This window comes from Juglans regia, chromosome 16 (genome assembly GCF_001411555.2).
Source record: "Juglans regia cultivar Chandler chromosome 16, Walnut 2.0, whole genome shotgun sequence".
NCBI lineage: Eukaryota > Viridiplantae > Streptophyta > Magnoliopsida > Fagales > Juglandaceae > Juglans > Juglans regia.
The window spans coordinates 11,755,542-11,782,466 of record NC_049916.1 but is presented as its reverse complement, the minus strand read 5'-3'; the positions used below and the strand labels follow the sequence as shown (position 1 = coordinate 11,782,466).

The following is a 26,925-nucleotide window of genomic DNA, read 5'->3' as shown; positions in this document are numbered from 1 at the left end:
TCACTATCACATGTTACGCCATGTTAAGAAATGTTGTATGTTATATGGTATGCCATGCTACGAAATGTTGCATGTTACATGAAGGCCATGTTATGAAATATTCTCTGTTACATTTATGTCTTGAAGTATGTCATGTCTGTCGTCTTACGTTCATATCACGTTATGCTACGTCAGGACTTCTGTCTTTTATGTCACGTTCATGTTACGTCACGTTATGAAATGTCATGTATGCCAGTTAATTTATTCATGTCAATCACGACCCTAAGCGCTAGGATGGGGTAATATCCTAGTGGAACTCCTTTGTTCACGCTGGAGTGTCTAAATAAGTGTGAAATTTTCTAGATTGATGACGTACAGTCAACAGGTTGCGAATGAGGCCTAATTAGCTAGTCACTGGAGCGCGCCAGGTACTAACGCCGATGGAGCCACACTTTATGTTACGTGTGTCTACAGCAAGTGTGGCACAAACAAATAAGTCATGGGGCCACAACAACTGTGGAGCATGAAGTATGGGGCCACAGAAGAATTTAAATTATCCGTTGCGAATATTGCATAATGCTAGATGCATGTTGGAAATATTGCATCTTATATGTCATGAACGGGGGCAGGTAACCTTGTGTTGCATGTCTTGACGCTTCAAATGTCCGTCCGATCCCAAGCGGAATCTGGGGCGTCACAAAGCAACCTCTGATTCAGATAATCCATCAATGTTCCATTCGTAAACTTTGTCAGTAGAGTAAGAAGATTGGTTTTGAAAAACTTTTTCTTCAAACTATAAATCAGGAGGTGTAGGCCTTGAATACCAGTTCTTTGTTAGACTCATTGGTTTTGGTCATTTTGAAGAGAATCTGGCAATTTCAAGTTTTAAGTTAAAATCTTGAAAATTGTTTTCAAGTAAAAATCAATATCCTTTTCGCCAGATGAATCATTGTTAGATGATTCTTTTGTGGATTCCACAAGAACTTCTTCTTTCTCATTGCTCGTTAGAGCACTAGTAGAAGGTTGTTCTTTTTTGAGATCAGCTAGCATTTGATCTATTTTATTCAGTGTTTTGGCTTGCGAATCTTTAAAATCGATTTTTGGCCGATTATCTGGTAAAATAATCAAAGGTTTTTCAATAATTTTCAAATTTTTCTTTGGCTGATCTTTGGGAGGAACCAAAGGATTATCAACTTTGAAAACAGGATTTGAAGTAAAAATAGGTTTTTCAACCTTTTCTTCAATCCTATCCAACTGTTGTCCGATCGTGAGAAGAGCAAGGTTTACAAAATTATTCTGATAAATAATATTTTTTATTTCTTTTATAACCTTGTCCTTTTCGGGATCTCTGGAAACAGTCTCAGGAATTTTGAAAGGAGAAGCAGCTACTTCAGAAATTTTGAAAGGAATAAGTAGTGTCTCTAAAGGTGGATGGTTGGATTGAACAACCATTTTACCTTATTCCTTGACAAAATCAGTTTTAACAACATTTAAACTATTTTTAGGAACATAATAATTTTCAACGAAGTCAAAGAAAAGTATATGCCTTTGTAGGGTATTCATCTTTTCTTTCCATTTTCGTTTAACTCGAGATTTTTCAGTATCAGAAAATTTTGCATGATATGCCTTACGCTTATCATGATTCTTTTTGGAACCATATTCATCTACGAGGGCAATTAAATCAAACTTAAAAGGTTTGTTTAAAACAGTTAAACTGTGATGAATAGGTGCAACAAGAGCAACCATATCTGAAGCTGTAGGTGATCAAGATGAATTTTCTTCTTCTTTATCTGCTTCTTCCTGTATGGATTTACCACTAGAGGATTCACCCTCTTTGGTAGAATAATAAGTATAAGTAACCTGAGAGGATGTAAAAAATTCTTTTAGTTTTAAAGCAGGGTTAACAGGTTGGACTGTTTGTACTGAATCTTCTAGAAATTGTTTGAGATGTTGGTCTCGTCTTACTGGATTTTTAGAAACGGAACCAGCAAAAAAACATCTAGATCCATCAAAAGAATTTCTTCTTAAGCTAGGAGTACTAGTCTGATCAAAACTAATTTTGACTCTCTCATCCATATATTGTCTGATATAATCAAGATTACACTTAGTAGGAATATTTCTGAAAGGAGGTGCTTCATTTTCCAAAGTCCATTCACTGGGAAGAGTTATGTCTTTCCAATAAACCATCTTTGGAACTTGAATAGTCGCATCTGGGGTTAAACTCTGGATCAAAAGAGTGCTTCCCGCAGTTGGTTTTGCAATAGCTTTTGAATTTAAATTCGTTTTTAAAAGACGATAATAAATCTGAAAAAGTCAAAGAAAGGGGTTTGCTTCCCTCAATCATATCATAACCAGAAGTTAAAATATTCAAAGTTAAGGTTTTGAGAATATGTTTATCATCCAGTGAAAGAGTTAAATCAAGAAAACAATTAAAATGAACCGGTCCTTCTGAAAGAGAGGACTGGATCATACCAAGGATACTAGTTTCAAAATGATTAAATCTAGTATCATGTAAACAAAACAGTACATATGCATTAATGCCTTTCCTAGTTAAGGGTTTGGCAGCAATCTGAACAGATTCAATATGTAAATACTTGTAACCTTTTTTCAAAAAATTATCAATGTTTCCTTTTTTAAAAAGGTAACATTTCTCTTGTGATTTTGAAAGAGCATAAGTTTGTTCGATTGTTCGAACATTAAAAGAAGTTTTGAAAGTATTTTGAACCCAAGAGGTTCGATAAATGGAATTGACATCAAGTTTGTGAATCTTCCATGATTCCAGCATAGTTGGGATTGCTTCTTCAAAAGAGCAGTATTCTTCATTAACTGTGTCAGGTGGCATAGCAGACCTGGAACTAATGGTTGAATTAGCTCTATACATTCTAATTATTTTGTTTTTAAACAACACCGACCTTCGCACTTCAGGATCCTACGAATACCATCTTTATCCCGACTCGACAACCTATACTGCCCTACAAGCTCTCTGGAAAACGGGTCTTATCAAGGTACTAGATGGACAATAAGGAGATAGACCAGACAAAGTAAGAACTCAGGGTAGGGGTTGTGAACCAACAAAAAAAATGAAATGCTAGAAATAAAAGCAACGATTAGATATCAGATTGGCTTTGATACTATATATATATATATATATATATATATACTTAAAAGAGATAATAAATGGAAATACATCGACGAGTTTTGACTTTTTAGAAGTAACCCACGCATCGATCGATTAAGAAGTATTAAGTAATGCCTACATTGCCTAGGTTGGCCTGTTATCAATTTGGTCTCAGAATCATAACTTCTTAGAAAAATTCTTCTGACCAATCACTATTTACTATCCCACATCTCACACTCTATGAAAAAAAAATTATAGGTGTGGAGTGTAAAAGTGAATAGTAGCTGATGCATAACATTCATCAACTTCTTATGTATATAATTAGTTATGTACGTAATAAAAAAGACCAAATCATGGCTTGGTTTGATTTTCGCTTTTCACAAAGAGAAATTTGGGTTCATCATACTCCTTCACTACCCAATATTTATAAAGTCATAATTAAACTCTAAAACAAGAATAAGTATGGAAATAACAATAACTCATCAAAAGCAATGATTAAACTTGAACTACTTCATGCATTGTTTGTGACCATAATTCTTTTCAGACATTCTCAGATTATTCCAGTACTATTAATATATTTTACTACTATTCACTACTATCCAGAGATTATTTTACTATTATTCACAAATGATCTGAGATATTTTTAACATCCAAACAGAGCTTCTTACACAAAATAAGAAATGTGTCCCTTGACAAATGCTAGGTAGATAGTTGTAAAAAGCTCTAAGGTATTTATAAATTGTTCTACTATTGAGTCTGTGAGGGAGGGGCCCATCCCAAAAGGTGTAACGCCCGTCCTTGTGGTGGGACTTTTTTTTTTTTCTAAAATATTTTTATAAAAAGGACAACGGGAATTACCGTCCTGTTTAAAACTTTTCACTTGCATCCCCAGGGTGCGAGACTCCACGTTCATAAATAAAATGTGCTTTGATCATAAAAGAGGGTTACAGCGGAAAACATAAATCTTATAATAAAAAGGCCTCTCATACGTTTAAAACTCGTGCCTAGACTTCCGTGCTCTTCCCCATGGGCCGTGTCCTAGAAATCACACGATATCTTTCGAGACACGCCATCATGGTTCGGCACGCATGACGCGGCTCGCAGTCGCTAGTGAGAAAGGCAGATGATCACATAATCTCTGCCTTCAGGATTTGCTTACGTCATCAAGACGAAACATACGTCAGAAAGAGAGAAGCGTACGTAAGAAGAAGGAGCTGGGTATTACAATCTACCCACCTTATATAAATTTCGTCCTCGAAATTTACTTATGGTTCTAGGGGTTTGCTTAGTACTCTAAGAATTCGCTTGGTGTTCTAAAAGTTTTGCGCAGTATTTTGAGGAATTTGTTCATTTTTATTAGGGATATGTTCATACATGTCCTCGCATCGTCTTTAAGCGTCTCGCGCGCATTCAGCATCTTGGTCACGTTTCGTACAATACATGCTCTCGCGCCTTGTCATTCCTCCATCGTCATGTCTACCGTCGGTCTAGAGTGGTTAAGTCCATCTATCACGTAACGTTTGTATCTTCCATTCTGACATTTCTGGCGGCGAGGCTTGGAATCACCATCTGGTTTTACGTTTCTATCCTAGCTTAGTTCGTGGCCGTTCATGTGATTCTTAACTATTACAGTCTTCCTAACATTTCTAGTCCATTCCTTAATTAGCATGCAGCTAATGCTGCATGTCCTAACGTTTCATCAATCATTTCTTATCCTCTAACTATGCTCAGTTTCTGATACCCCTTACGTTCTATACACTTAGCATGACTACTTCTTTCTAGTTGCCAGTTTGAGATGCATGCGTTTATTGGGTCATACATTGAAAACATCATAACATAAGAATAAAAATACTTTCTTGTACTTACTGCAGGAGTAGACATGCCTTGGGAAGACGTCAGTCTAGGTTTTCCTTCACGTGCAATTCTCTTTTCAAAAGTTTTCTTTCATTGAAAAAAGTTTTTCTTTCTACAGAAAATGATTTTCTCTCTTTTATTTTGAAAAGAACATCATAGAGCCAAGCATAACCTGAGTTTTGCTCTGATACCAACTTGTAACGCCCGTCCTTGTGGTGGGACTTTTTTTTTTTTTCTAAAATATTTTTATAAAAAGGACGACGGGAATTACCGTCCTGTTTAAAACTTTTCACTTGCATCCCCAGGGTGCGAGACTCCACGTTTATAAATAAAATGTGCTTTGATCATAAAAGAGGGTTACAGCGGAAAACATAAATCTTATAATAAAAAGGCCTCTCGTACGTTTAAAACTCGTGCCTAGACTTCCGTGCTCTTCCCCATGGGCCGTGTCCTAGAAATCACACAATGTCTTTCGAGACACGCCATCATGGTTCGGCACGCGTGATGCGGCTCGCAGTCGCTAGTGAGAAAGGTAGATGATCACATAATCTTTGCCTTCGGGATTTGCTTACGTCATCAAGACGAAACATACGTCAAAAAGAGAGATAAGAAAAAGGAGCTAGATATTACAAAAGGGCCCAGGCCCGAAGAGGTTAAGTCACGAAACTCAGGGCCCAACGAAACCCTCCCGTGGGCTAAGAGTCAGGGCCGGAGGACCACGTGCCGAGCCGGTGACCGCAAACCTACACGGGAAGGCCTTTTAGCACAAAGCTCGGATATATCAATGGGATCGTCTTGGGGCTCGGCAGCCTACCGAGCCCTACCGTAGAGCGCCTAACAAGACGCCTAGCTACACGCAGATGACTGAAAGTGCCCTGTCATGGACTCATCAGACTCAAGGTATGCCGCATTCAATGCATGTGTCAGGAAACCCAGCACGCAACGGTGCAGCCCACGTACGAAGGACAGCTCGCCTACAAGTTGACACCCAACCCTAGCAAAAAGGTGGCAATAGGACTGACCTAGCATGGCTGACATGCCACAATCTCCCTCTATCGCCTAAGCCGCGGATTAACACACTGTGGTGGCAGGAAATGAGTCGTAGCAGGTCTGACACCTGACACGCAACAATCTCTCTCGACAGCAAAACCCGGATCAGGTATAAATAACGGTCATCCTTTCTACGGGAGGGCTCTCTCTTAATTTCTATTGTTCTTACTATTCTTCAGAGTTGTTCTTATCTCTAGAGGATTGTTGACTAACTTTGGCATCAGAGTGACCTCGGACGTCACCGGAGCCCTTTCTTCTTCGTTGCAAGTAGTGTGAGTTTGGTTATCATGAAAGTGCTTGGGCTGTGAAACACTACATCAACAGAGTCATCTCCATTCAAGACTATCTTTATCGCTTCTTTGACCCCCCCTGCCCTTGGATCCCACTCTACTACTCCCTCAACTCCTATATAGTATTTAGCGTCCACTTCTAATAGCAACACTTCATTAAAATGGTATAAGGCCATAACTATTATATATGAGGAGCTTGCCATGGACGAACTCAATTGTCACTGCTCTCTTCGTTCATTCCATCTATGCGAGGACCATGCCGAACAGAGAGAAGGAACTCCCTCGCGTGGGTGAAATGCTAGCGAAAAAGAGGCATTTAGGCAAGCAACATGCAGCCAAGGATGTAGTAGGGAAGGCAGCACATTGTGCGAAGCTTGGCCGATATGAGTAGCACAAAGAGAACAAAGACGACTAGGTAGGTTTGCTCCTAACTGGCCGGGTGAGCAAAGGAGGTGCTGACCATACGAAGGGCGAACAATGGGCAGAGGCAAGCCTAGTGCAAAGATTGTGAGTACTCCAAGATAACACAGGAGCTTAGATGGTAGTAGGCGATGTACCAAGGCCCATGGTAGTAGGTGAAGTACTTCACAATAGGAGAATGCCTGGAGAATAAAGAATATGGACTTGCAGACCATATTTCAGACCTCAAAAGTAAGGCCTAAGGCCACATGTGAGACTCTCATAAGGAGAAAGATTGTGTGCTTAGTCCCAAGGTACGTTGCAGTGTAACACCCCACTCCTTCTTTTTGACATAAGCAAATTCAACTGCGAGTCTTGTTATGCGTGTCATTTACTGAAATTCAACCTCGAAGTGCCTTTAAAAATAGTTTCATAGTTTCAAATAGGTGTTTCGTCCGAAAATATGAAAAATAGACTTATTGTGCCATAAAATCCTAAATATTCAACTGAGTCTAATGACGCAGACCATAACATATTCTGACACTTATAACTACTCAAATAATTAAAATCTCACTTATGGCACCATAGTGAGTGATAACATTGACTATGTTGTCAGACTAAGACCTATGCGACTGGTCGATTCGTGAAAACTTATGGAGTTTTCATGAGGTTCCTAAAGCCAATAGAAATTCTACCTTTGAATTTCTAGCAGGCTGTTACAATCTCCCCTCCTAAAAAAAAAGATTTCGTCCCCGAAATCGATACAAGTAACCATCAATAAGATATGGAGAAGGTGGTGCTCACCAAACCTACTTTCTATCATTGAACGTGTCATCCTCTGAATCATACACCACGTTGCCGTGGTAACCTGGGTCGGGATGCTATATGACCTCTTATCCCTGTCTACCCACGTAATCGAGTGTAGAGGTAGGTAACATTCTTCATGAAGTAATGCCTTCCTCTCGTAGTCCACACTATTTTTATCTAATCATCACGTGGTTACACAAAATAATTACCACCATATGAAAGAAGGGTATCACACTCCCAAAGTGTACTGCTTAAACTTAATGACTTCTAGGATATTGAATTCTTGCTTAAGTGAAATCACTGCTTTCCATACCACTCAAAGAGTTGTTCACCACATATATATCTACCATGGAAATTTTGTCATTCCTTAAGTCTCTCAGTCTAATTAACAGTTGGTAATGGAGTCATTTCGCAATGTAGGTTGAGTCATACCGATATACTCTCTGAATCTAAAACTTCAAGCCGATAATCTTCCAAAACCCCCCCTTTGTTGTTAGAGAAATATAAGAAATATACTTCAATTGTCCTTGTAATTCAGTTGGAAAATCTTAATCCTTACATAATTGAAATCACTTTCTCTATTTCCTCAAGGAATTCCATTTGTCTTAGACTAGCTTACTTTTTCATAATCAAAACGAAATGTTCCTCCTCCTAGATGGTACCTCGATAATTGTTTAGGTATTAATCTAATCTCAAGACTTTCTCTCTTATGATTGACATAGTTCTTCTATCCATCATGAGCTACCTCTTATTCTGACTCTAATCCAAATAATCTGTTCTTACTATTCACGTAAATCCGCAAGACCTAGATTTTACTTCCCATATAATTGTCTCCAATATAAGGGCGATCTATGTTTCCACAAACACGGTGCTTATTCGCAACTAGATAAAACTATTATCATAAGTGAATCCTACTAAGGCCAAAGCTTCTCCCACACACTTTACTCTTCTGAACACAAATTTCATTGCAATCTTTGAATCAAAACGAACTCCAAATACGTGAGATACTAATTTATCAACCTTGAATATCCTTCCTCGTACCACTAAAAGGTATTCCATATCTACACTAGTATGAATAGAAATACTCTTAATGTGAAATGTTACTCTTACCACCTGGTAACAATTCGAAGTACGAACTGAACTCTCGTACGATACCACAATCACTAAAAATAGGGCATCGCTTGAATCAAACTGTGTACAAGTTATAAACCCCAATGATTTAACTTTACCCAAAGTATCAATAATGCAATAGTACCATCAAATGCAATCTAATCAACCTTAAATAAGCTTAACAATACAGAGGTCATAGAAAAATACTAGTGACGGCGCTAGCTCCTTCAGTTCTTGTGGCGTCAGCATCTGCGTCTCTATAAGTGGCTGCATACACTTGAGCTGGTATTGAAGGTCGTGGCTTTGGTTTGGAATCTCTATTAGGAAAAATTCCATTTCTCTAGCCTCTTTTGGGACAATTTCTGATCAAGTGGTCAGGTTGACCACATCTGAAATAGAGTCCTAAGGTAAGTTTGCACTTGCCTTCATGGTTCTTTCCGCACATCTCACATATTGGGTATGTGGTCGGCATTAAGCTTCCAGTCTTGATGCCTTTTCCCTTATCTGGTCCAATAGACATCTTCTTCATTTTTGAATTTTCTTCAGTAGCATACAATGAAGTTCTCTTTCGTTCGGTATTGATCTAGATCGCTAGACCTCTTTGCTTAGCCTCTGCTATCGCGGCCACGTTTACCAACTCTTGATAATTCTCTATTTTTAGGCAAGCTACTTGGCTACGGATCCTTGGCTGAAGTCCTGCTTGAAACTTATGCGCTTGCATCCTTTGAGTAGAAATCAAGTATGGTGCAAACCATCCTAACGCCATAAACTTAGCGGCGTACTGCTCTACAGTTGAACTGCCTTGAATTAAAGACGCGAACTCTTGCGCCTTCAGTTGTTTGACAGAATCTGGGAAGGATATGTTGTCGAATTCTTCCTTGAACCTCTCCCATGTCAAAGCAGCGAGGGTTCCTAGTTCCTGTATTAGAAGCTACCTTCGCATATCCCACCATGTTCCAGCTTCTCCTTGGAATAGGTATCCAGCATATAGAACCTTCTGATCCTCAATACATCCACAGATCTCGTAAGTCCTTTCGAGATCTATAATCCATTTCTCGGCTCTTAGTGGCCCTTCATTACCAGAAAAACTCAGGTAACGGTGGATCAAGAACTTCTCATATAGACAACCCTTGACTTTGGGTCTGGGTACATGCGCTTGTTGTTGTTGTTGTTATCTAAGCACGTCAGTTAGCAGACGTACAGCTGCAGCTAGTCCCCCATCCATCGGGGAATTCTGATTCCCCTGATTTGTGGCTCCCACAGGGTTTTGAGGTATCCTACCGCAAGGCACGTGTCACTTCCTGAAACACATGAGTACACGTATTACAACCACACACTATCTCTCATACTTCAAGAAATTCAAGCCTAATGAAGACTAAATTTCAAGCCTAATATTTGGTGCATTTCCTAAGAACAAGTGGATTTAAATCCAAAGACGTATTGCTCTCATACCATCTTGTGACGCCCCCAAATTCAGCTTGGGATCAGATGAACATTTGAAGCGTCGAGACATACAACACAAGGTTATCTGCCCCCGTTCATGACATATAAGATGCAATGTTCCTCACATACATCTACTATTATGCAATATTCGCAGCGGATAATTTTTTTTCTTTAGCAATACTATGCACCAAACTGAAATATCCCAAATATTTAAAACATACTTCATACATAATGACATACTAAACAACTGAGATCACAACACTAGTCCAAAATGACTGCAATCAAAAGAGTGCTGGAGATTGAACTTTACAAATACAAGTAGTAATCTGAGGTAACTACTTTACTATCATCTACATCACACCGTCGCTTAGTCAACCGTTTCCAATTGGTCGATTCTCGAATCTTCTTCAGATCTTGTAATAAGATCTACCATTTGAGGGGAATGGTAGTTGAGATTATCACAGTGAGATTTGATTACAAATCTCAGCAAGTTAACAAAAAACCTACACATAGGTTAATGATGCATGCATGGCAATAAAAGCATGAATGCATAATCAAAATCATAAGTAATCATAACATAACTTGACATACAACATAACATAACTGACGTAACTTAAATTGAATCGTGACCTGAACTTGACCTGAAACTTAACTATACATGAACTTGGACTTGAATTCTGAAACTTTACATGAACTTGAACCGACTTCTTTACTTAGCATGAACTTGGACTTGAATTCTAACAATCAAAATGATTTCGCCAGATGTTTCGTCAAAAATAGTGAACAATCAGAATGATTCTGCCCAACATATTCCATCAGAGATACTTAGACAATCAGAATGATTCCATCATGAGTATTTTAAACGAGATACCCTAACAATCAGAATGATTATGCTAGGAGTAATTGCATAATTGAACTTGAACTGAATTCTGACAATCAAAATGATTTCGCCAGAAGTACCTCGCGTGAATTACTAATGGAGATGCTTAGACAATCATAATGATTACATCGTGAGTATCCTAGAAATAACTGACTTGAACGTAACTCAAAAGATATGACTTACTTGAGGTAGAAATATTTCGTAACATGACATAATATGTAACAGACAACATACTAAAGATGACATACTTGCAACAATGAATACTACATGACATGACATACATGTAACATATGACATACTTAACTTAACATGACATACTTGCAATGTATAGCAATACGTGACAGAATAAATTCTGTATAACAGATAAATATGTAATGACTTGGCAAGGCACATATGATAACATGCATACATACACTTTAGTTTCCTTACTTATCACTTATACACATTAAATTGATAGTAAGTTAAAAGTTAACTTACCTCAGTCTTTGCGCTTCTACACAAAACTCAAGTGTGATAACGAGAAACTAAAAGTAGCGATTTCTAAAAATTAGAACTTAATCACTAACAATTAGGAATCTGGAAAAATATCAACTTAGAGTAAAATTACCATTTTACCCTCTACATGTGGAAAAATGACCATTTTACCCTTAACTTAAAGATTTTGCATCCTAAATCCAAAAATACCAAAATTTACATAACTCATGTAAATTTTGTCCCAAGCTCAAATATCAATTCAGAAAAATTTAAAACTAAACACAACAATTAAAACTCTATAAGGCCGAAACTTACATAGGCTATTTCCATTGATTTTTGTTGCAATTCTTTCAAATTTCAGAACTCATGATTAAACCAAAATTTTTCTTCTAATATACTCATAACATATTCCTCAGAATAATCATGTTTAAAATCATGAACAAAAGTCATCAAAATCACTAAAACCATACTTGAACTCTTTGGTTTTTCTTCTAAGTTCAGAACAGATTTTTGTTTCTAACTTATTTTGATCAACCTCTTGATCCATGACTTATAAAGATGTGATCTTCAAACCAAAACATCACATGCTTTAAAAAAAGTTTCCCAAAACAGATCCAAGTTTCAAACTCTAGATCACATGGTTAAACATCAACCAAAACATAAATTTAGCCAAGAACATCATCACTTTGGCCTAACCGAATATCTCCTTGCATAAAATTTCATTTCTTCAAAAATAATATCAAATATCTTCAAAATAACATTCTAAACTGTATATAAGAGGCTTAGGATCTTCCAATAAAAATATCACAGCCATTGGAATAAGATTAAACCATAAAAGATTTAAACTTTCTCAAAACAGAAATTGTTTTTCCTCTTCCAATTTCTAAGTTTCTAGATCTAAGAAAACCTTTCACCAAAAATTTAATCATGCAACATATCCTCAACCAATAATCATATACACATGTTAACAGTACTCCATAAAAAGTTCGGACCAAGATCTATTCATTAGCTTGGTCAAAAACTCCAAAATATAACACACTCTCTAGTTTATCGTCCAGAATGACCTTTCTAGAGTCTAAACCACTTTGTACCGATCAAATGATCTCCAAATGGAATAAATAAGATATCCACATAAAATAGACTCCAAAAGGAAAAACTTTCATGAAGGTAACTTTGTGCTAAAATACTTACAAAAGCTTAAAATCAGGCGTAAAAAAGAGATAAAAAAAACTATCCGAGAGTGTCTTTTGTGTTCTATCAAGAAAAAGTGTAAAGTAGGGTTGCTTTTCTTGGGAAGTGGACGGAGACCCTCTTACACAAGTTATGGAAAGTGATAGAATTGAAAGAAAGCTTGAGTGTTGGCATTTTCTTCCCATTACAATAAACAAAAATCAGCCTAAGATATTTTCTCAAGGTGGAGTGTAAAAGTGAAAGATTGAGGTGACCCTTTAGTTTTGTACTTTAAGAACCTTCTAGGCCCTTATTTTGTAAAAATATGGCCAGCCAAGTGGGGGTGCAAAACTTAACCAAGAAGCAATGCTAATGTGGTTAAATTCTTGGGCCTTAATAGGCCTAAACCGAATGAGCCTAAATTTTGGAGTTTTAAGAGGGTTTGGGTTGCTATCAAGCCCAAATCCAATATCATTTGACCCAATCAATTTTTCAAGGTTAACAAGATTGGATAATGATGTTCTAATACAAATTTAAAGGATTAATAGCATGTAGAAGTATTTTAATCAAATGATTAAACACAATGCTAGAAACTGATTCATTTAGGTTTTGGAAGTCAACTTTTATAGTTTGGATAAAACCATTTAGGATTTCGATTTCAACTATGCTTTTGGGTTCTCCGTTGGACTCCAATCATATAGGATTTCACCAGGGGGAAATTATCTTTGGTTTGACACAATTTGATTGGTCAGATGGAATAAAGTTTTTGCTTAGGTGGCATGATCTCACACCTTAATTCCTTCAAATCCATCAAACATTCCTCATGGTGCCAAGTATCTAATAATATTCACTAAGTGTGGTTAAGATCTTGCCAAGTGTCCAAATAAAAATTCTCTAATCTAATTTGAACATTCCACACTATAATTTTGAAACACTGCAATTGGTGCACTTACGGAGGTTACTATTCATTCCGAAAAAATGAATCATAAACTTAGCACTAAAAACTCTTAAATATTCATATTAAACTACAGTGATAATCGTTTACCGGAATTCAACCTCGAAGTGCCTCTAAAAATAGTTTCATTGTTTTAGACAGGTGTTTCGTCCAAAAATATGAAAATAAACTTATTACGCCATAAAATCTTAAATATTCAACTGAATTTAGTGGCGCAGACCATAACACATTCTGACACTTATAACTACTCAAATAATTAGAATCTCACTTATGACACTATAGTGAGTGATAACACTGACTATGTTGACAGACTAAGACCTATACGACTGGTCGATTCGTGAAAATTTATAAAGTTTTCACGAAGTTCCTAAAACCAATAGAAATTCCACTTTTAAATTTCTAGCGGGTTGTTACACATTTGAATTGTCGCTCGGATATTCTAGTAACATGTGTTTTGAGATCTGCATAATGAAACTGAAATGTTTTGTTTTTGCATTATGAACTCTCTAAAAAGACTCATGTTTACATACTAGTATATGTTTTCTGCTTAGTAAATTGTTGATAACTCATTTCTTATCTTAACAATATTTTCAGATGATTTGGATGTTTAACCTGATGATCAAGAATAGGTGGCATGGGTAAGACCATTTGAGCATAGTGGAATAAGTTCATAGAGGGCACCTTGATTTTGGGAGAGTTTTATGCAGTAGTTTTATTTGGTTCTGTTGATGGTATTTTTGAAGGTTGACGGCTATTATGAGGCTTCATCATATCTTAGAGTAATTATATTGGAGTTATTGGTTCATAACAATAAATTTTATGTTTTATAGCTAGCTAGAGAAATTGGAATGTATTAATTGAGTTGTTGGGAGATGATTGTAGGTAATAAGAGCTAACTAACTCTCTGGACATCTGGGACCGGGGCGTTACAATTGAAACATATATTACCATTAATTTCACAAAGTTGAATGCACTCCCTAGCTTAACATGATGTTCGCATTAATCGATCATTATATATTGAGTTTGGAAATATATTTAACATTTTAAGACTCCCACTACTAATGGTAAAAATGAAATGTACTCGATCGCTAAGAACAACAAGAAGTAAAAAGGGAAAACAAAAAATAGTTGTATTGAAACATTTTACAGAGGGGTAGTTGGCCAAGAAATGTAGCGTTTATATGATCTGTTTCCTGAGGATAAACAAAATCAACATTCTCCCAGCTGACCATAGAAATTCCCGGAGAAAAAAGGCATTCTAATGGTGGGATAGTTGCATCATGGAATGCATGGTACTTCTAATTTACACCAAGATGCCATTCATGGCATTGTTTGCCGCGATAGATTTGCAACGGAGCTATTTTTGTAACAAATCATGCAGACAGCGAGCCGTAGAAGCGGATGGGGGCTCTTTTGTGTCTCCTCCAATTTTATTTCCGAGGCACCATGCGTGTGACCATCAACTATATGTAAAAGGCTGTTTTAGTTGCTTAGCATGCTTGGACTTCACCATTATCTTAATTGCTTCATGCTTCCCTTATAACTCTCTAGAATTATCTTTCCTTCGCATTCTTATCTTTTGTTAGCATCAAGATGTCGCACCTGGACCTGATTGGCAGCAAGAAAAGAAAGAGAGGAGAGAGGGTTTTCAGATTCAAGAGCTTTGGAGAGCCTGGTTATCCGGTTGAGTTTATAGGGCCATTCCGGGAAAATGTTAAAGCCCTTCTTGAATTTGGTCATTCGGAGACTAACTCCAGCAGGGAAATTCCAAGTTGGTCATTTCAGCTTGAATTCCATCGCCACCATCCCGTCCAAATCCTTCTATTTGTTGTTGAAGAACCGGTTGAAGCATCCCTCAATCGTCACTGCAATCACTGTCAATACGTAGGTAAAGTACTTTTCATTCGATCCACGTTCATTTTTATATATTATAGTTATAAAAAAATCAAAACGGCAATACTTTCCTAATATATTAGCTAATACGAGATTATTTTTTTTAAGGATATAATATAAATAATTAAGTTTATATTTTTCCAACAGTTTAAACTTATTGGACTAGTGGTTTTACATGATGGTGGTATCAAAACAGAAATCATGAATCCCAACTCTAACTCTACACTTATGAAATATTGAGTAATGCTGCATATAATCGGGGAATGGGCAAACGCTTTGCAGTCGCTTTGAAGAAGGGTAGAGTTCATTATTAAAAAATTAATTTCTTTTCATGTGAGTCTTATATTTATTCACTTTTTTCAAAGCGACTGCACGGCGCTTACACTCACGACTGCAAGTATAATTTCTCTTTCATATTTTGAGTCTACTCATTAAAAGAAAGTCGGGTCCACATGTAAGGGACGTCATGGTCAATAGGCAAATTGCAAATAGATTTTTATCCACATTCAATGTAACACCCATGGTACTTAATTTGGTTTTATAATAGCGCAGGCTGGGGGCACCATATGATTTGCAACAAGAAGTATCACTTTTTGTTGCCTACCAAGGACACAGTGGCTGCATACTTGAACTGCGAAGGCAACTCTAATAACAATAGGGCAGGCTCAGCCAATGGTAAGTCAAATTTATTGGAATTACAGGGCCATATCATGCATGGTGTCTTTCACTCTAACGGGTACGGACATTTGCTGTCTGTTAATGGTGTTGAAATGGGTTCGGACTTGGCTGGACACCACATCATGGAATTCTGGGATCGTTTATGCACTGGGTTGCGAGCAAGGTTAGTTTTCTTAAATAATATGTTTTACGTAATTTCCGTAAAACATATCATGAGGTAAACATGCAAAACAATAAAAAGAAATTATAAAACTCTTACGATGATTTTTTTTTTTTTTTTATTGAAAGGAGGATAGGGACTTCCAAACTTTATTGAATCAAACCTTCATTTATAGAGGAGGAAAACCTAAACAAACAATATTGCTAATAAATCATAACATCGAAATTCCAAACCAAAAAAATTAATGCCTAAAAATCATAGACACCAAGATAATCCAATTTAAGAAAATTCGCCACTTTATTCCTTTAAGATGAATCTTTCAGAAAAACTCTGGTCGTGGCTCCCGAGGTGGGTGGAGGGTAATTATCATATTTCCGTACTAAATGAGGGGAGTTCTCAAAGTGCTTTAAGGAGCAAATCATATTGAAAAGTTCGATTTAACGGGTGAGTTGTCATATAGATGTGTAATTAAGAACTCGGTCGTAATAATTTGATGTTGATTTTTGTTAAGAGTATCTTTGTTTTACATATTTATGTTAAAATTAATGGTCAATTTATACAAATGTGGGGCCTTTGACGTCAAGTTATAAACAGGGTCAAAGTTGTGATTGTTAATGACAATCGATCGAGTAGTAGTTGGTGAGGAAACTGTGAACCATATTTTTTGTAGGGAAAAAAAGGGGTTTAGATTAGGACTGTTAAGCCCAATTTCGATTTGAAAATTCGGATATATTTGGATTGAAACTCGAGTTTTAAATCTGGGCAGAATTTGGATGAATCTGAATTTTAAATTTGGAACTCAAATTTACAATTCGGTATCAGATATTTTATTTTATTTTTCAGTTTGAATGTGTTTCTTTTTTCTTGTTCCTTTAAGTTTTTTTTTTTTTATTTGGAAATTTTTTAAATGCAAATATACTAAAAAGTAAAATTCTACCTATCAGGAATTCAGAAGATAGAAAGCTTCTAAAAAAATATGGAAAACTTTCAAACAAAGTACCTGCTATATGTCTACACTATATTTAATATGATCCATGTCTCGTCTCTCAAAAGTGAAAATGATAAGAACTCCTTATGCTTAAAATTCAGACAACAAAAGATAAATGAGAGATGGACAACAATTTCCAGATCATAACATTCAAATTAAAAAAAGAAAAAAATGAACGTACCGGGTGTATCCCGGTTTTGCAACCTGGGTTCCGGCTCGGAATAATTCTAAGCCGAAACCCAAAATCCAAAATCCTGTTTTCTTGGTTTCAAAAAAAAATCTAACCCGGATGAATAGTCCTGAGAGTCTAGACTCTAGTTTGTTTTAAGGAGCCGTTGTTCTAAACTTTTTCTGGGTGAGGGTTCCTTCCTTTACTGGCCTCAATAGAGGGGGAAAAAGGAGAGAAGAAGAAACGAAGGTTAAGAGCAGATGTCGCGAACCTCGATTTAAATACTTCATGTATCAGCCAGCAAACATTTTGGTTATTTTTGCAATATTTGAGAAAAAAGCCCAAAAAAAAAAAAAAACAAAAACAAAAACAAAAAGATAAAAAGTAAGATCCATGTTTCTGTCTACATTCTTGCCAATTGGATGTTTAGCTGAACTAATGCCACTTGCATTTGCAATATCCTCGGATCATGGTCAGTAGCATACCGAGCTAAGTTCCCGATAACTTGGCTCAACCACTTCAGCTATGATCAATTGCTTTTTGCTTTTTTTCCAGAACCCTCTGTTGTCATTTGGTCAGGCTCTAGTACTAGGATTAAAAGAAAAGACTGATTTTGAAGTGTTTTCGATCTTATTCGGTAGGAAAGTGAGTTTGAATGACAATTCACAGAAGAGAGGCATGGAATTAAGGCTGCTACACGGACTAGGATACGGGGAGCCATGGTTCGGCCGGTGGGGATACGATTTCGGGAGTGGAACCTTCTGCGTTACTCGATCAATGTACCAAAAAGCAATAGAAGCAATACAAGGCATGCCCTTGTACCTATTAATCCACCACCTTGGCACTTCCAACCATGAAATTCCCATTATCTTCTCAAGATATCAAGCACTATCAGATCATTCCTTAGTCACCCTTGGCGACCTATTCAATTTCATGTTAGAGCTCAAGTCTCGTCTTCCTACCGAAAATTCGATCGATACCTATAACTCGGGAATCACGGCTGAAACCACCTGTAGATGGTCGCCGAAGAGGGTTGAAATGGCTACACGAGTGATAGTTGAGGCATTGAAGAGGGCCGAGTTTAGGTGGGTTTCAAGGCAAGAAGTTAGGGATGCTGCTCGGGCCTATATTGGTGACACCGGTTTGCTAGATTTTGTGTTAAAATCATTGGGAAACCATATTGTTGGAAATTACTTGGTTCGTCGCAGCTTAAATCCAGTGACAAAAGTTCTTGAGTATTGTTTAGAAGACATCTCAAATGTGTTACCAAATCAAGAGGGTTCTTTCATGACCAGTCAGAGAGTCAAGGAACGGTACAAGATCAGTAGCCTACAATTAATGAAAGACATATCCTACCTGTACAAGTGCATTCTTAAAGACCAAAAGCCAGCGCTGGGGGCAGGGATTTTTTCAGCTATATCGGTGGCTTCCAGGATAATTCTCGACTCCAAATACCTCATCAAGGAATACAGTGGAGACCTTCCTTTCAAAGTTGAACTGGGGTTCGAAGGAAAATTAAATATTTACTGCACGGTTTTGTTGAGGAGCAACAGAGAGGTACAGGATGAAGGTACAGAGAAAGCAATGCCGCCATACGAGTGTGTCACGCTGAAAAACATTGCCACCATTGATGAACTAAAGCAAGAAGTGCAGAGGAACTTCCGGGAAGTGTATTGGGGATTGAGGAGCTTAGTTGTGGAATCAGTGTTGAATTTGAATGCGAATGGAACAGATTTGGTTTTTGGGTTAGTTGAAGTTGGCCGTAAACTTGTGTTTCAGGGCAGCACCAAAGAGCAGGGAATCATGAATGGACAGATATACGAATGTGGTCTGAATAGCCATGTTGTGGATTGCCCTTGCGGAGCAAAAGACGAGGATGGGGAACGAATGGTTTCCTGCGATATCTGCGAAGTTTGGCAGCACACCCGATGTGTTCGGATTCCAAATACTGTTGAAATTCCACATATATTTTTATGCAACCGATGCGAGCAGGAAATCGTACTATTACCCTCTCTACCTTAGTGAGTACTGGGATTCATTCCGTGAGAGTTGTTTTGTAATTGTTATTTAGTTGTAAATTTGAGAGTCGACGTCGATGCAAATTAATACATCACTTCGAGTTCCATCGCTGGCGTATATTGTTCCCATCCAGCTAATTAACTGACGCGAAATTTATAATTTCATCCTTGTCTTACACGTGCTGTACGAGAGGAACAAAACTTGAGATAGTTCTTCACTTTTCCCAAGAGTGCGCGTATAAGCCCAGTGTTTAGATTCTACGAAAACTTTTTCTTGGAGTGTTATTAAAAGAGAAAAACTCTGAACACAGACACAATGGTGTAGGCCACGCGCACGACTTCCATCGTGTTTGATAAAACAGTGCGTTTAGTAACTGGTGTTGAAATGCTACGAGTAGTAGAAAAGAAAAAACCTACTGCGAGAGAACTGCCCCCATCCATCTTTTGCTTTGCGCATGAACCGTAAACCCCCTCTTTTGACGCCGAACCCTAAGCCTCACCCACGACAGTCGCAACAGTCCTTGGTCGTGGATTCATGGTCGACGGCTTCTACTAGCAGACAGTGAGTACCTCCTCCTTCTTTTTCGCGGATTCATTTCCATTTTCATTCATTAGTTGGCAACATGGAGGGTGTATTTGTTGTGCCAAACGAATCCAAGGTAACATGAGCAAATGTTAGGGACGGATTTGGGTCCCTCTCACCTTGTTATCCTGTCACCACTAAGATTTGGGTTTTACCCATTCTATGTTGATGAGGCACGGTTTTGTGGAGACCGATTCAAATCTGAGGTACCCATTCGCAATCTATGATTTTTTTTTTTTTTTTTCCGTTCTTTTCTTTCTTTTGGGTAGAAGGAGGCTGCCAGGCGTATGCTCATAGGTAAAAATTAAAATTCCCATTACGTTGATTGAACACTCTTTGAAGGGATATTTAGGGCATTGGGAAAGGCCCAAGTTTGAGACCTCAGGAATCGAATCAGCTCTGCAAGTCCAAAGATTGAATCTTTAACCATGTGATGGATAACATAAAGAATAGATAACATCTCCAATGGATCAGGAAAGCTATCCTACCGATTTATTCGAGAGTTATCCAAGATAAATTCTAGAGTTAGTCGTTATCAACATATTCGTACTCTTATAAATAACACCTGAATGTAACACATTGAGATTCATTCATATACTTATATTGAAAACATTTTCCTCTAACTTAAGCATCGGAGTACCCTCAGGCACCCAGTGCCGCCATCTTATTTATTGCAGGTTATCCATGTAGTTGGTAGTGTGAAACACGTCCTTAATAATGGCGCCATCTGTGGGATCTCTACAAACTTCAATGTGATTTTCACATATCAACTACGTACCACGCTTTCTCAAGCAACCAATGACCAAGAGATGAATACCACGGGCATAAAAGCAAGGTTAGCAGAAGCTGAATAAAAGTTGAAAAAGGCGACGACATTGGTTGAGCAGCTGCAGAAGGAGAACGAAGAGCTAAAGTGGTAGAATACTGTTACACCACCTATCCACAACGGACAGATAGAAGAAGATGCACATAGCACAAGAGGTATGAACGTCTAGGAGTTTGAAAAGAAGAGGTTACATGATGAGATGCGCAACCTCGTAGATAAATATCAGGAGATGGCAAGGAAAATGGGAGGATCTTCCTCCGTAGAGTAGCTACTGAATCGGACTAATCTTCCCTACAGCTAGGAAGTGATGGCGGTACCACACCTGCCTAAATTGAAAGTTCCACAGATCAACATGTATGATGGATCCCGAGACTCTGTAGATTACTTGGAAAATTTGAAAGCACACATGACTCTCCATGGCTTACTGGGAGAGCTGGCTTGCCGTGCCTTCCCGTTAACATTAAAAAGAATAGTAGGGGGTTGGTTTGGAACTTTATGACCAGGATCTATTAACAACTTTAAAGAATTGGCCAAGCAATTTTTAACACAATTCATGGCAAGTAAGAGACGTCGACAGTCTGCCACTTATCTTTCCACCATTAAGCAAAGGGAAGAGGAAAGTCTGAAAGTGTATTTGACATGATTCAACAAGGAGAAACTGATCAAGGATGATCAGGATGAGAAGATCACCCTAGCCGCTCTTTTGGCAGGTATATGGCCCCGAAGTCCATTCATAATCGAGTTGGCCAGAAAAACCCCTCGACTCTAAGGGAGTTCATGGACAGGGCAGCTGATTATGTTAATGCGCTATAAAAAAATGCCAATTTACAGGCGTTTATATTTCCTATGCACCGATAAATATACGTTCTTGCCGGCGCTTACTTTTTTCGTCGATAAATAAGAAGTTTTGCTGGCGCTTGCATTGTTACGCCGGCAAAAATATATAATAGTTCTAGCGTTTATAAAATCGCCGCTAATTTATTAATTTTGCGCTAGTAAATAAAAAGTTTTGGCGGCGTTTACATTTCCAGCATTTTTGTATGCGTCGATAAATATAAATTACTGCCAACGCTTATTTCTTGTGCCGGTAAAATAGAAATTTTTCTGACGTTTAATTATTACCCCTGTAATTATAACGTATAATTGATCGCCAAAAATTTATTAGTCTTGTACAGAAAATTATATTAACTTAACTTTTACTTGTATATTAAAATAATATTATTTATATTTAAAAAAAACATTTGATTAATAAATTTCCTCTTATATTGTGTGCATAAATAACATGTGATTAATCAATTATATTGTTTAAAATTATTTTTTTACTAAAATATCTTGTGTGAATAAATAACATGTTAATAATATTGAATAAAATTATCAAAAGCCAAAGAGGTCTAAAATTTCAACTTGGCGCCTCATGCCCTCAACTCCCTCTCAAATTTTCGGTCAAATTTAAAGTCCTCTCTTGTGCAACGCCTCACCTCATTAAGGCTTATTTGGTTGCAAGACTCAGTAGTGCTCAGTCTAATTTTAAGCTGAGCCTAACATCTAAACACCTAACTCTTAAATTATTAAACTCATATCAACTCAAAACCTCCTTACACGTGGGACCTACAACATTTTTCAACTTCCCATAAAAAGTATTAAACTCATATTAACATTCAAACTCACTTTAAACTCGGTTTAGATGGTCCCACATAATTCACTACTATTCATAAGGAACTAAGCTTAGCTCAACATCCAAACGCAGCCTAACTCTCTCTCAACTCCTCTCTTGTGTAAATGTGGCAACAAGTTTCGAAAGGCTCCGTAACCTTCGAAGGCTGATTGGCGATTTTCGGGCGATTATTTTGGCGATACTGGCTTGCCAGTTTGCATGTGCGTCTAGGGTTGTGCATGGTAGCCATTGGTGGCCCCCAGGTCACTTCAGTGGTAGCGCCACAGCAGCGTTCATTTGTTGATACGCTGATTGAATCTCCACAACCTCTTCCAGAGGTGGTGGTGCCTTTTTAGTCTCATAAAAATTTAGACAGGGAGGCATGCGTGGTTTTCTCGAAGGATGAGATTGATCGTTCAACAGTGGTTTGTGTTTTCGTTGGTTCTGAAATTCTTATGCCAGAGGCCCTCTCTTGATTCTATTCGCTCCTTTATCGGAGATAGATGGGATCTGCGTCATTAGCCCATTGTTTCATCAATGAGAAGGCCTAGAAATGTATTTATTTGCATGGTGATGGAAGAGGACTTTGTTAAGGCTTTTGCGAGAGAATCCTATGAGGTTGATGGGTAAGCATGTTTAAGTCTCATGTCACACGCATTTGAGGAAGAAGTGTTTTCAAAGAAGTGTTTTCAAAGAGGTGTTTTCAAAGAAGTGTTTTTAGAAAAATGTTTTCAAAGAAAAAGTATTATCAAGACCCCAAATGCTAGGGCGGGGGAATGTCATAGTGGAACTCCTCTGTTCCACTCTTGAGTGCTTAAGAATGGAGTGGTAACTCCTGGGTCGACAAAGTACCGTCGACAAGTCTCAAATAGATTCTTTTCAAAGGATGCTGGAATGAGGAAACGCCTAACACTAGTGGCTGCATAAGGGATGTAACCTGATGAAGTAAAGTCAAGTTATTATGAATCTCTGTTATGACATATTCATCAAGGTGTACAAACCGCTGATGGTGTGGTAACTAGTAGGAACACATAATGCTAAGGGGAACCGTATTGTGTCCACCCTCTGAACAAGGATAAGATAAGAGCTCATAAGATAAGGATCACTTGATAAAAATCTCGTGATATGATAAGGATCACTCGATGTAAATCTTGTGATATATTCTGATAAGAAAAGTTCTAAATAAGTTCACGTGAATAAGAAAAAGTTATGAAGTTTTTATGAAAAGCTCAAGTCTTTGTTACAAGTTTTTTAAAAAATAGTCAAGTGCATAAGTCAAGTTCTAGTCAAAGGCATAAGTTAAGTACATGTCCATGCACGCATTTCATGATATACCTTTTGTATGCTTGTGTTAACTGTGGTATATTGCGTGATTACTTGCTGAGATATCTTGACATCTCATTGTGGTAGTTTCCACTACCATTCTCCAATTGGAATGGTAGAAGTTGTGACAGGTTTAGTAAACGACGACCATGACCAAGAGGAAGAGAACGACACCTCCTCCTCCGGAGAGGAGCGACTCGAGGCCATTGACCGGGAGATCACTGGTGTACTTGAATTTATTGTGGAGTTCAAGTAGGGTAACAACCGGGACAAGGATAAGGCTTTAGAAAAACGTGTGAAGCTCGAATCTTTTTAATGAGTACGAGAGTTTAAGTATTTGAAAAGAAAAAGAAAAAAAGAGACAACAATACTTATGGTCAACTTTTGTGGATTTATGTTGTTTTTTAGGAAATCCCGTGTTTTGAGAATTTTAAACTATGCTTTATGCTTTTGGGATATTACGCCTTTATGGCTCATGTTTACGTTTGGACAATGTTTGGGGTAATATTATTAGTATGGTGCCATGTGCTTTGCAATTGCTTAGTCTATCCGAATTTTATTAACTTTCTGCTGTTACGCTATTGCATATTGCTAGTGTACTTAGGTGCATAGCATATTATTTGTCATGTACAAGGGGTGCATAGCCTTGTGTTACTTATCTCGGTGTCTCAGTCACCATCCAATCTCAAGCGGGGGCTGGGGGCGCCACAAGAAAACAGCAAGCACGGGGCAGTGACATTCACTTTCCGAGGCAGCTCATGTAAAAGAGACAATGTTATTTGTTAGTCTAGAATATAGCTCAGTTTTTGACACTTTTGGCATGTGTGAGCATGGTTTTGTCTATTAAATTCATACATATGATAGCTTGTTTAGTTTGAGTCTCAAAAATATTTTTTATAAATTATTTCCTTCTAAAATGTTTGTAGAAATGATAAATTATTTTTGGAACTTGTATCATACTCCCCCAAGTGTATTTTTTTTTAGTTACTTTAATATTTATACAAATTATTTAATTTTTATTAAATATATGGGTGATGTATTGAATTGTTAGTGTTAAATGCATGTACATGTTGAATATGTGGCCCAAGCTTTTATTGCCTTCCCACTAGTTGGGAATATAAGCCCTCTATCTATTGAACCATCATGCATACCATTATGATATGATGTTTGAATTCATTAGTATTTTTTTTAATTAGAATGTATAAAATTCATATTGGTAATTTGTTTTGCTCAAGTCTCTAATGTATGTGCATATTAATATGTGCATGGATAAGGCGTATCTTTTAAGTATATCGGTGGCATGACATATTATAACATCCTGTCCCTCTATGGCTTGTAAAGTTAGGGCAACCGCATGCTACTAACATTAAAACATTACATTCTTGCACAAGACATAAAAGATTACATAGATTTATAAAGTAAAAATAGAGTAATAGTAAAATTGAAAGCTCTCAAAATAACATTAGTTGGCCTTGGCCAGTTGATAGCTGCTTCCATCTTGGCTGGGTCCACCGAGATAAAGTCTCCAGATACAATATGCCCAAGAAATTAGATCTCCTAAAGCCAAAACTCACATTTATTGGACTTGGCATGTAGCTTCTTTTCCCTTAAGGTCTGTAAGATAATTCTCAAATGCTTCCCCTGCTCCTTAGTACTCTTAGAGTATATGAGAATGTCATCTATGAATAATACTATGAGCTGATCTATATAGGTTTGAAACACCATGTTCATCAAATCCATGAATGCAACTATGGTGTTAGTTAGACAAAATGACATCACTAAGAACTCGTAGTGTCCATAACGAGTTATGAAATCGGTCTTGGGCATGTCTTTTGCCTTGATCTTCAATTGATGGTACACAGAACAAATATCAATCTTAGAGAAGATTCAGGCTCCTTGTAACTGATCGAGCAAGTCCTTGATCCTGGGTAGTAGGTACTTGTTTTAACAGTTACTCTATTCAAATTTCTACAGTCATTACAGAGCCTCATCAATCCAACCTTTTTCTTTATAAATAGCACATGCACGCCCCAAGGGAAAACACTAGGACGAATGCCACTTGTCCAAAAGCTCCTTGTTTTGTTTCAACTCCACTAGCATGTAAGTGGTGAACTCACACAAGTTCTTTCAACTCCACTGCTCCTTGAGTTCTTGCAAATTGTTTCTTGAGTTCTTTCAGCTTCCTTGCTCCTTGATTTCTTTCAACACTAGGATGAATGTACGAACTCCCTCTAGGGCTTGTAAAGCTAGGGGAATTGGATGCTACTAAACTTAAAACATTACATTCTTGCACCAAGTATAAGAGATTATACACATTTAAAAAGAAATAATAACGTACTTATTAAAATTGAAATCTTTCAAAATAAAATTGTTTGAAGTACTTATTAAGAATAAAAGCAGCATCTCTACAATTTCGTTAAAACTATAGTCATAAAATTCATAAAATTCTTTCTCGTTGCCTTAAGCTTCATTGTCGTTGTCATCTTCCTATGCAGCATCCTCGTAAACTTCCTCATGTGGGGTGAGAAAAACATAAAGACAACCTAAATGACAATCTAGGGTTTTCAATTAACAATACATTCTTGAGAAAACATTACCTTACAGCATACATAAACATTACCTCAAAGCATTAAAGAGCCTTTCTTTCCCTAACCTCATAGCATTCATGTCCTTAACCTCATCCTTAATGGCCATTACACACTGTAACCCTCGTGTGTTAGGGTTAGCAAACCAGCAACCCTTGTAATCAATGATACTTTCTGTGGCGAGTGAAGAAGAACCTAGCCTCTTTAGGAATGGTTCATCACTATGTGTATCGCCAGCGATGCATTCTGACCTTGCAATCTGTGACGCCCTCAAATTCCGCTTGGGATCGGACGGACATTTGAAGCGTCGAGACATGCAACACAAGGTTACCTGCCCCCGTTCATGACATATAAGATGCAATATTCCTAACATACATCTAGCATTATGCAATATTCACAGCGGATGATTTTTTTCTTCAGCAATACTATGCACCAAACCGAAATATCCCAAATATTTAAAACATACTTCATACATAATGACGTACTAAACAACTGAGATCACAATAATAGTCCATATGG

General features: G+C 37.4%; 2 protein-coding genes across 2 annotated transcripts; one reads left to right on the top strand and one right to left on the bottom strand.

Annotated features, from left to right (window-relative positions):
- Positions 1 to 9,190: 9,190 nt before the first annotated feature.
- LOC118344795 lies at positions 9,191 to 9,832 on the bottom strand. Its single transcript, XM_035686193.1, has 3 exons — positions 9,805 to 9,832; positions 9,543 to 9,678; positions 9,191 to 9,491 (listed from the first exon to the last, which is right to left on the bottom strand). The coding sequence occupies exons 1-3, from the start codon at positions 9,830 to 9,832 to the stop codon at positions 9,191 to 9,193; spliced, it is 465 nt and encodes a 154-aa protein (XP_035542086.1).
- Positions 9,833 to 15,103: 5,271 nt separating this feature from the next.
- Positions 15,104 to 19,540, top strand: LOC109005539 (PHD finger protein MALE STERILITY 1). The gene is made up of 3 exons (XM_018984533.2): positions 15,104 to 15,417; positions 15,975 to 16,263; positions 18,059 to 19,540. Exons 1-3 carry the CDS (start codon positions 15,123 to 15,125, stop codon positions 19,437 to 19,439), a joined length of 1,965 nt encoding a protein of 654 aa, XP_018840078.1. The 5' UTR covers positions 15,104 to 15,122; the 3' UTR covers positions 19,440 to 19,540.
- Positions 19,541 to 26,925: the final 7,385 nt, after the last annotated feature.

What these genes read in the sequence shown, in the direction of transcription:
- LOC109005539 (XM_018984533.2), top strand. Translation starts at nt 15,123, where the DNA reads ATGTCGCACCTGGACCTGATTGGCAGCAAGAAAAGAAAGAGAGGAGAG. An exon ending in CAATCACTGTCAATACGTAG is followed by an intron (nt 15,418 to 15,974) that starts GTAAAGTACTTT and finishes ATAATAGCGCAG; the next exon opens with GCTGGGGGCACCATATGATT. An exon ending in TGCACTGGGTTGCGAGCAAG is followed by an intron (nt 16,264 to 18,058) that starts GTTAGTTTTCTT and finishes CTTATTCGGTAG; the next exon opens with GAAAGTGAGTTTGAATGACA.
- LOC118344795 (XM_035686193.1), bottom strand. Translation starts at nt 9,832, where the DNA reads ATGGATGGGGGACTAGCTGCAGCTGTAC. An exon ending in GGGACTAGCTGCAGCTGTAC is followed by an intron (nt 9,679 to 9,804) that starts GTCTGCTAACTG and finishes CTGGTAATGAAG; the next exon opens with GGCCACTAAGAGCCGAGAAA. An exon ending in ACATGGTGGGATATGCGAAG is followed by an intron (nt 9,492 to 9,542) that starts GTAGCTTCTAAT and finishes GACATGGGAGAG; the next exon opens with GTTCAAGGAAGAATTCGACA.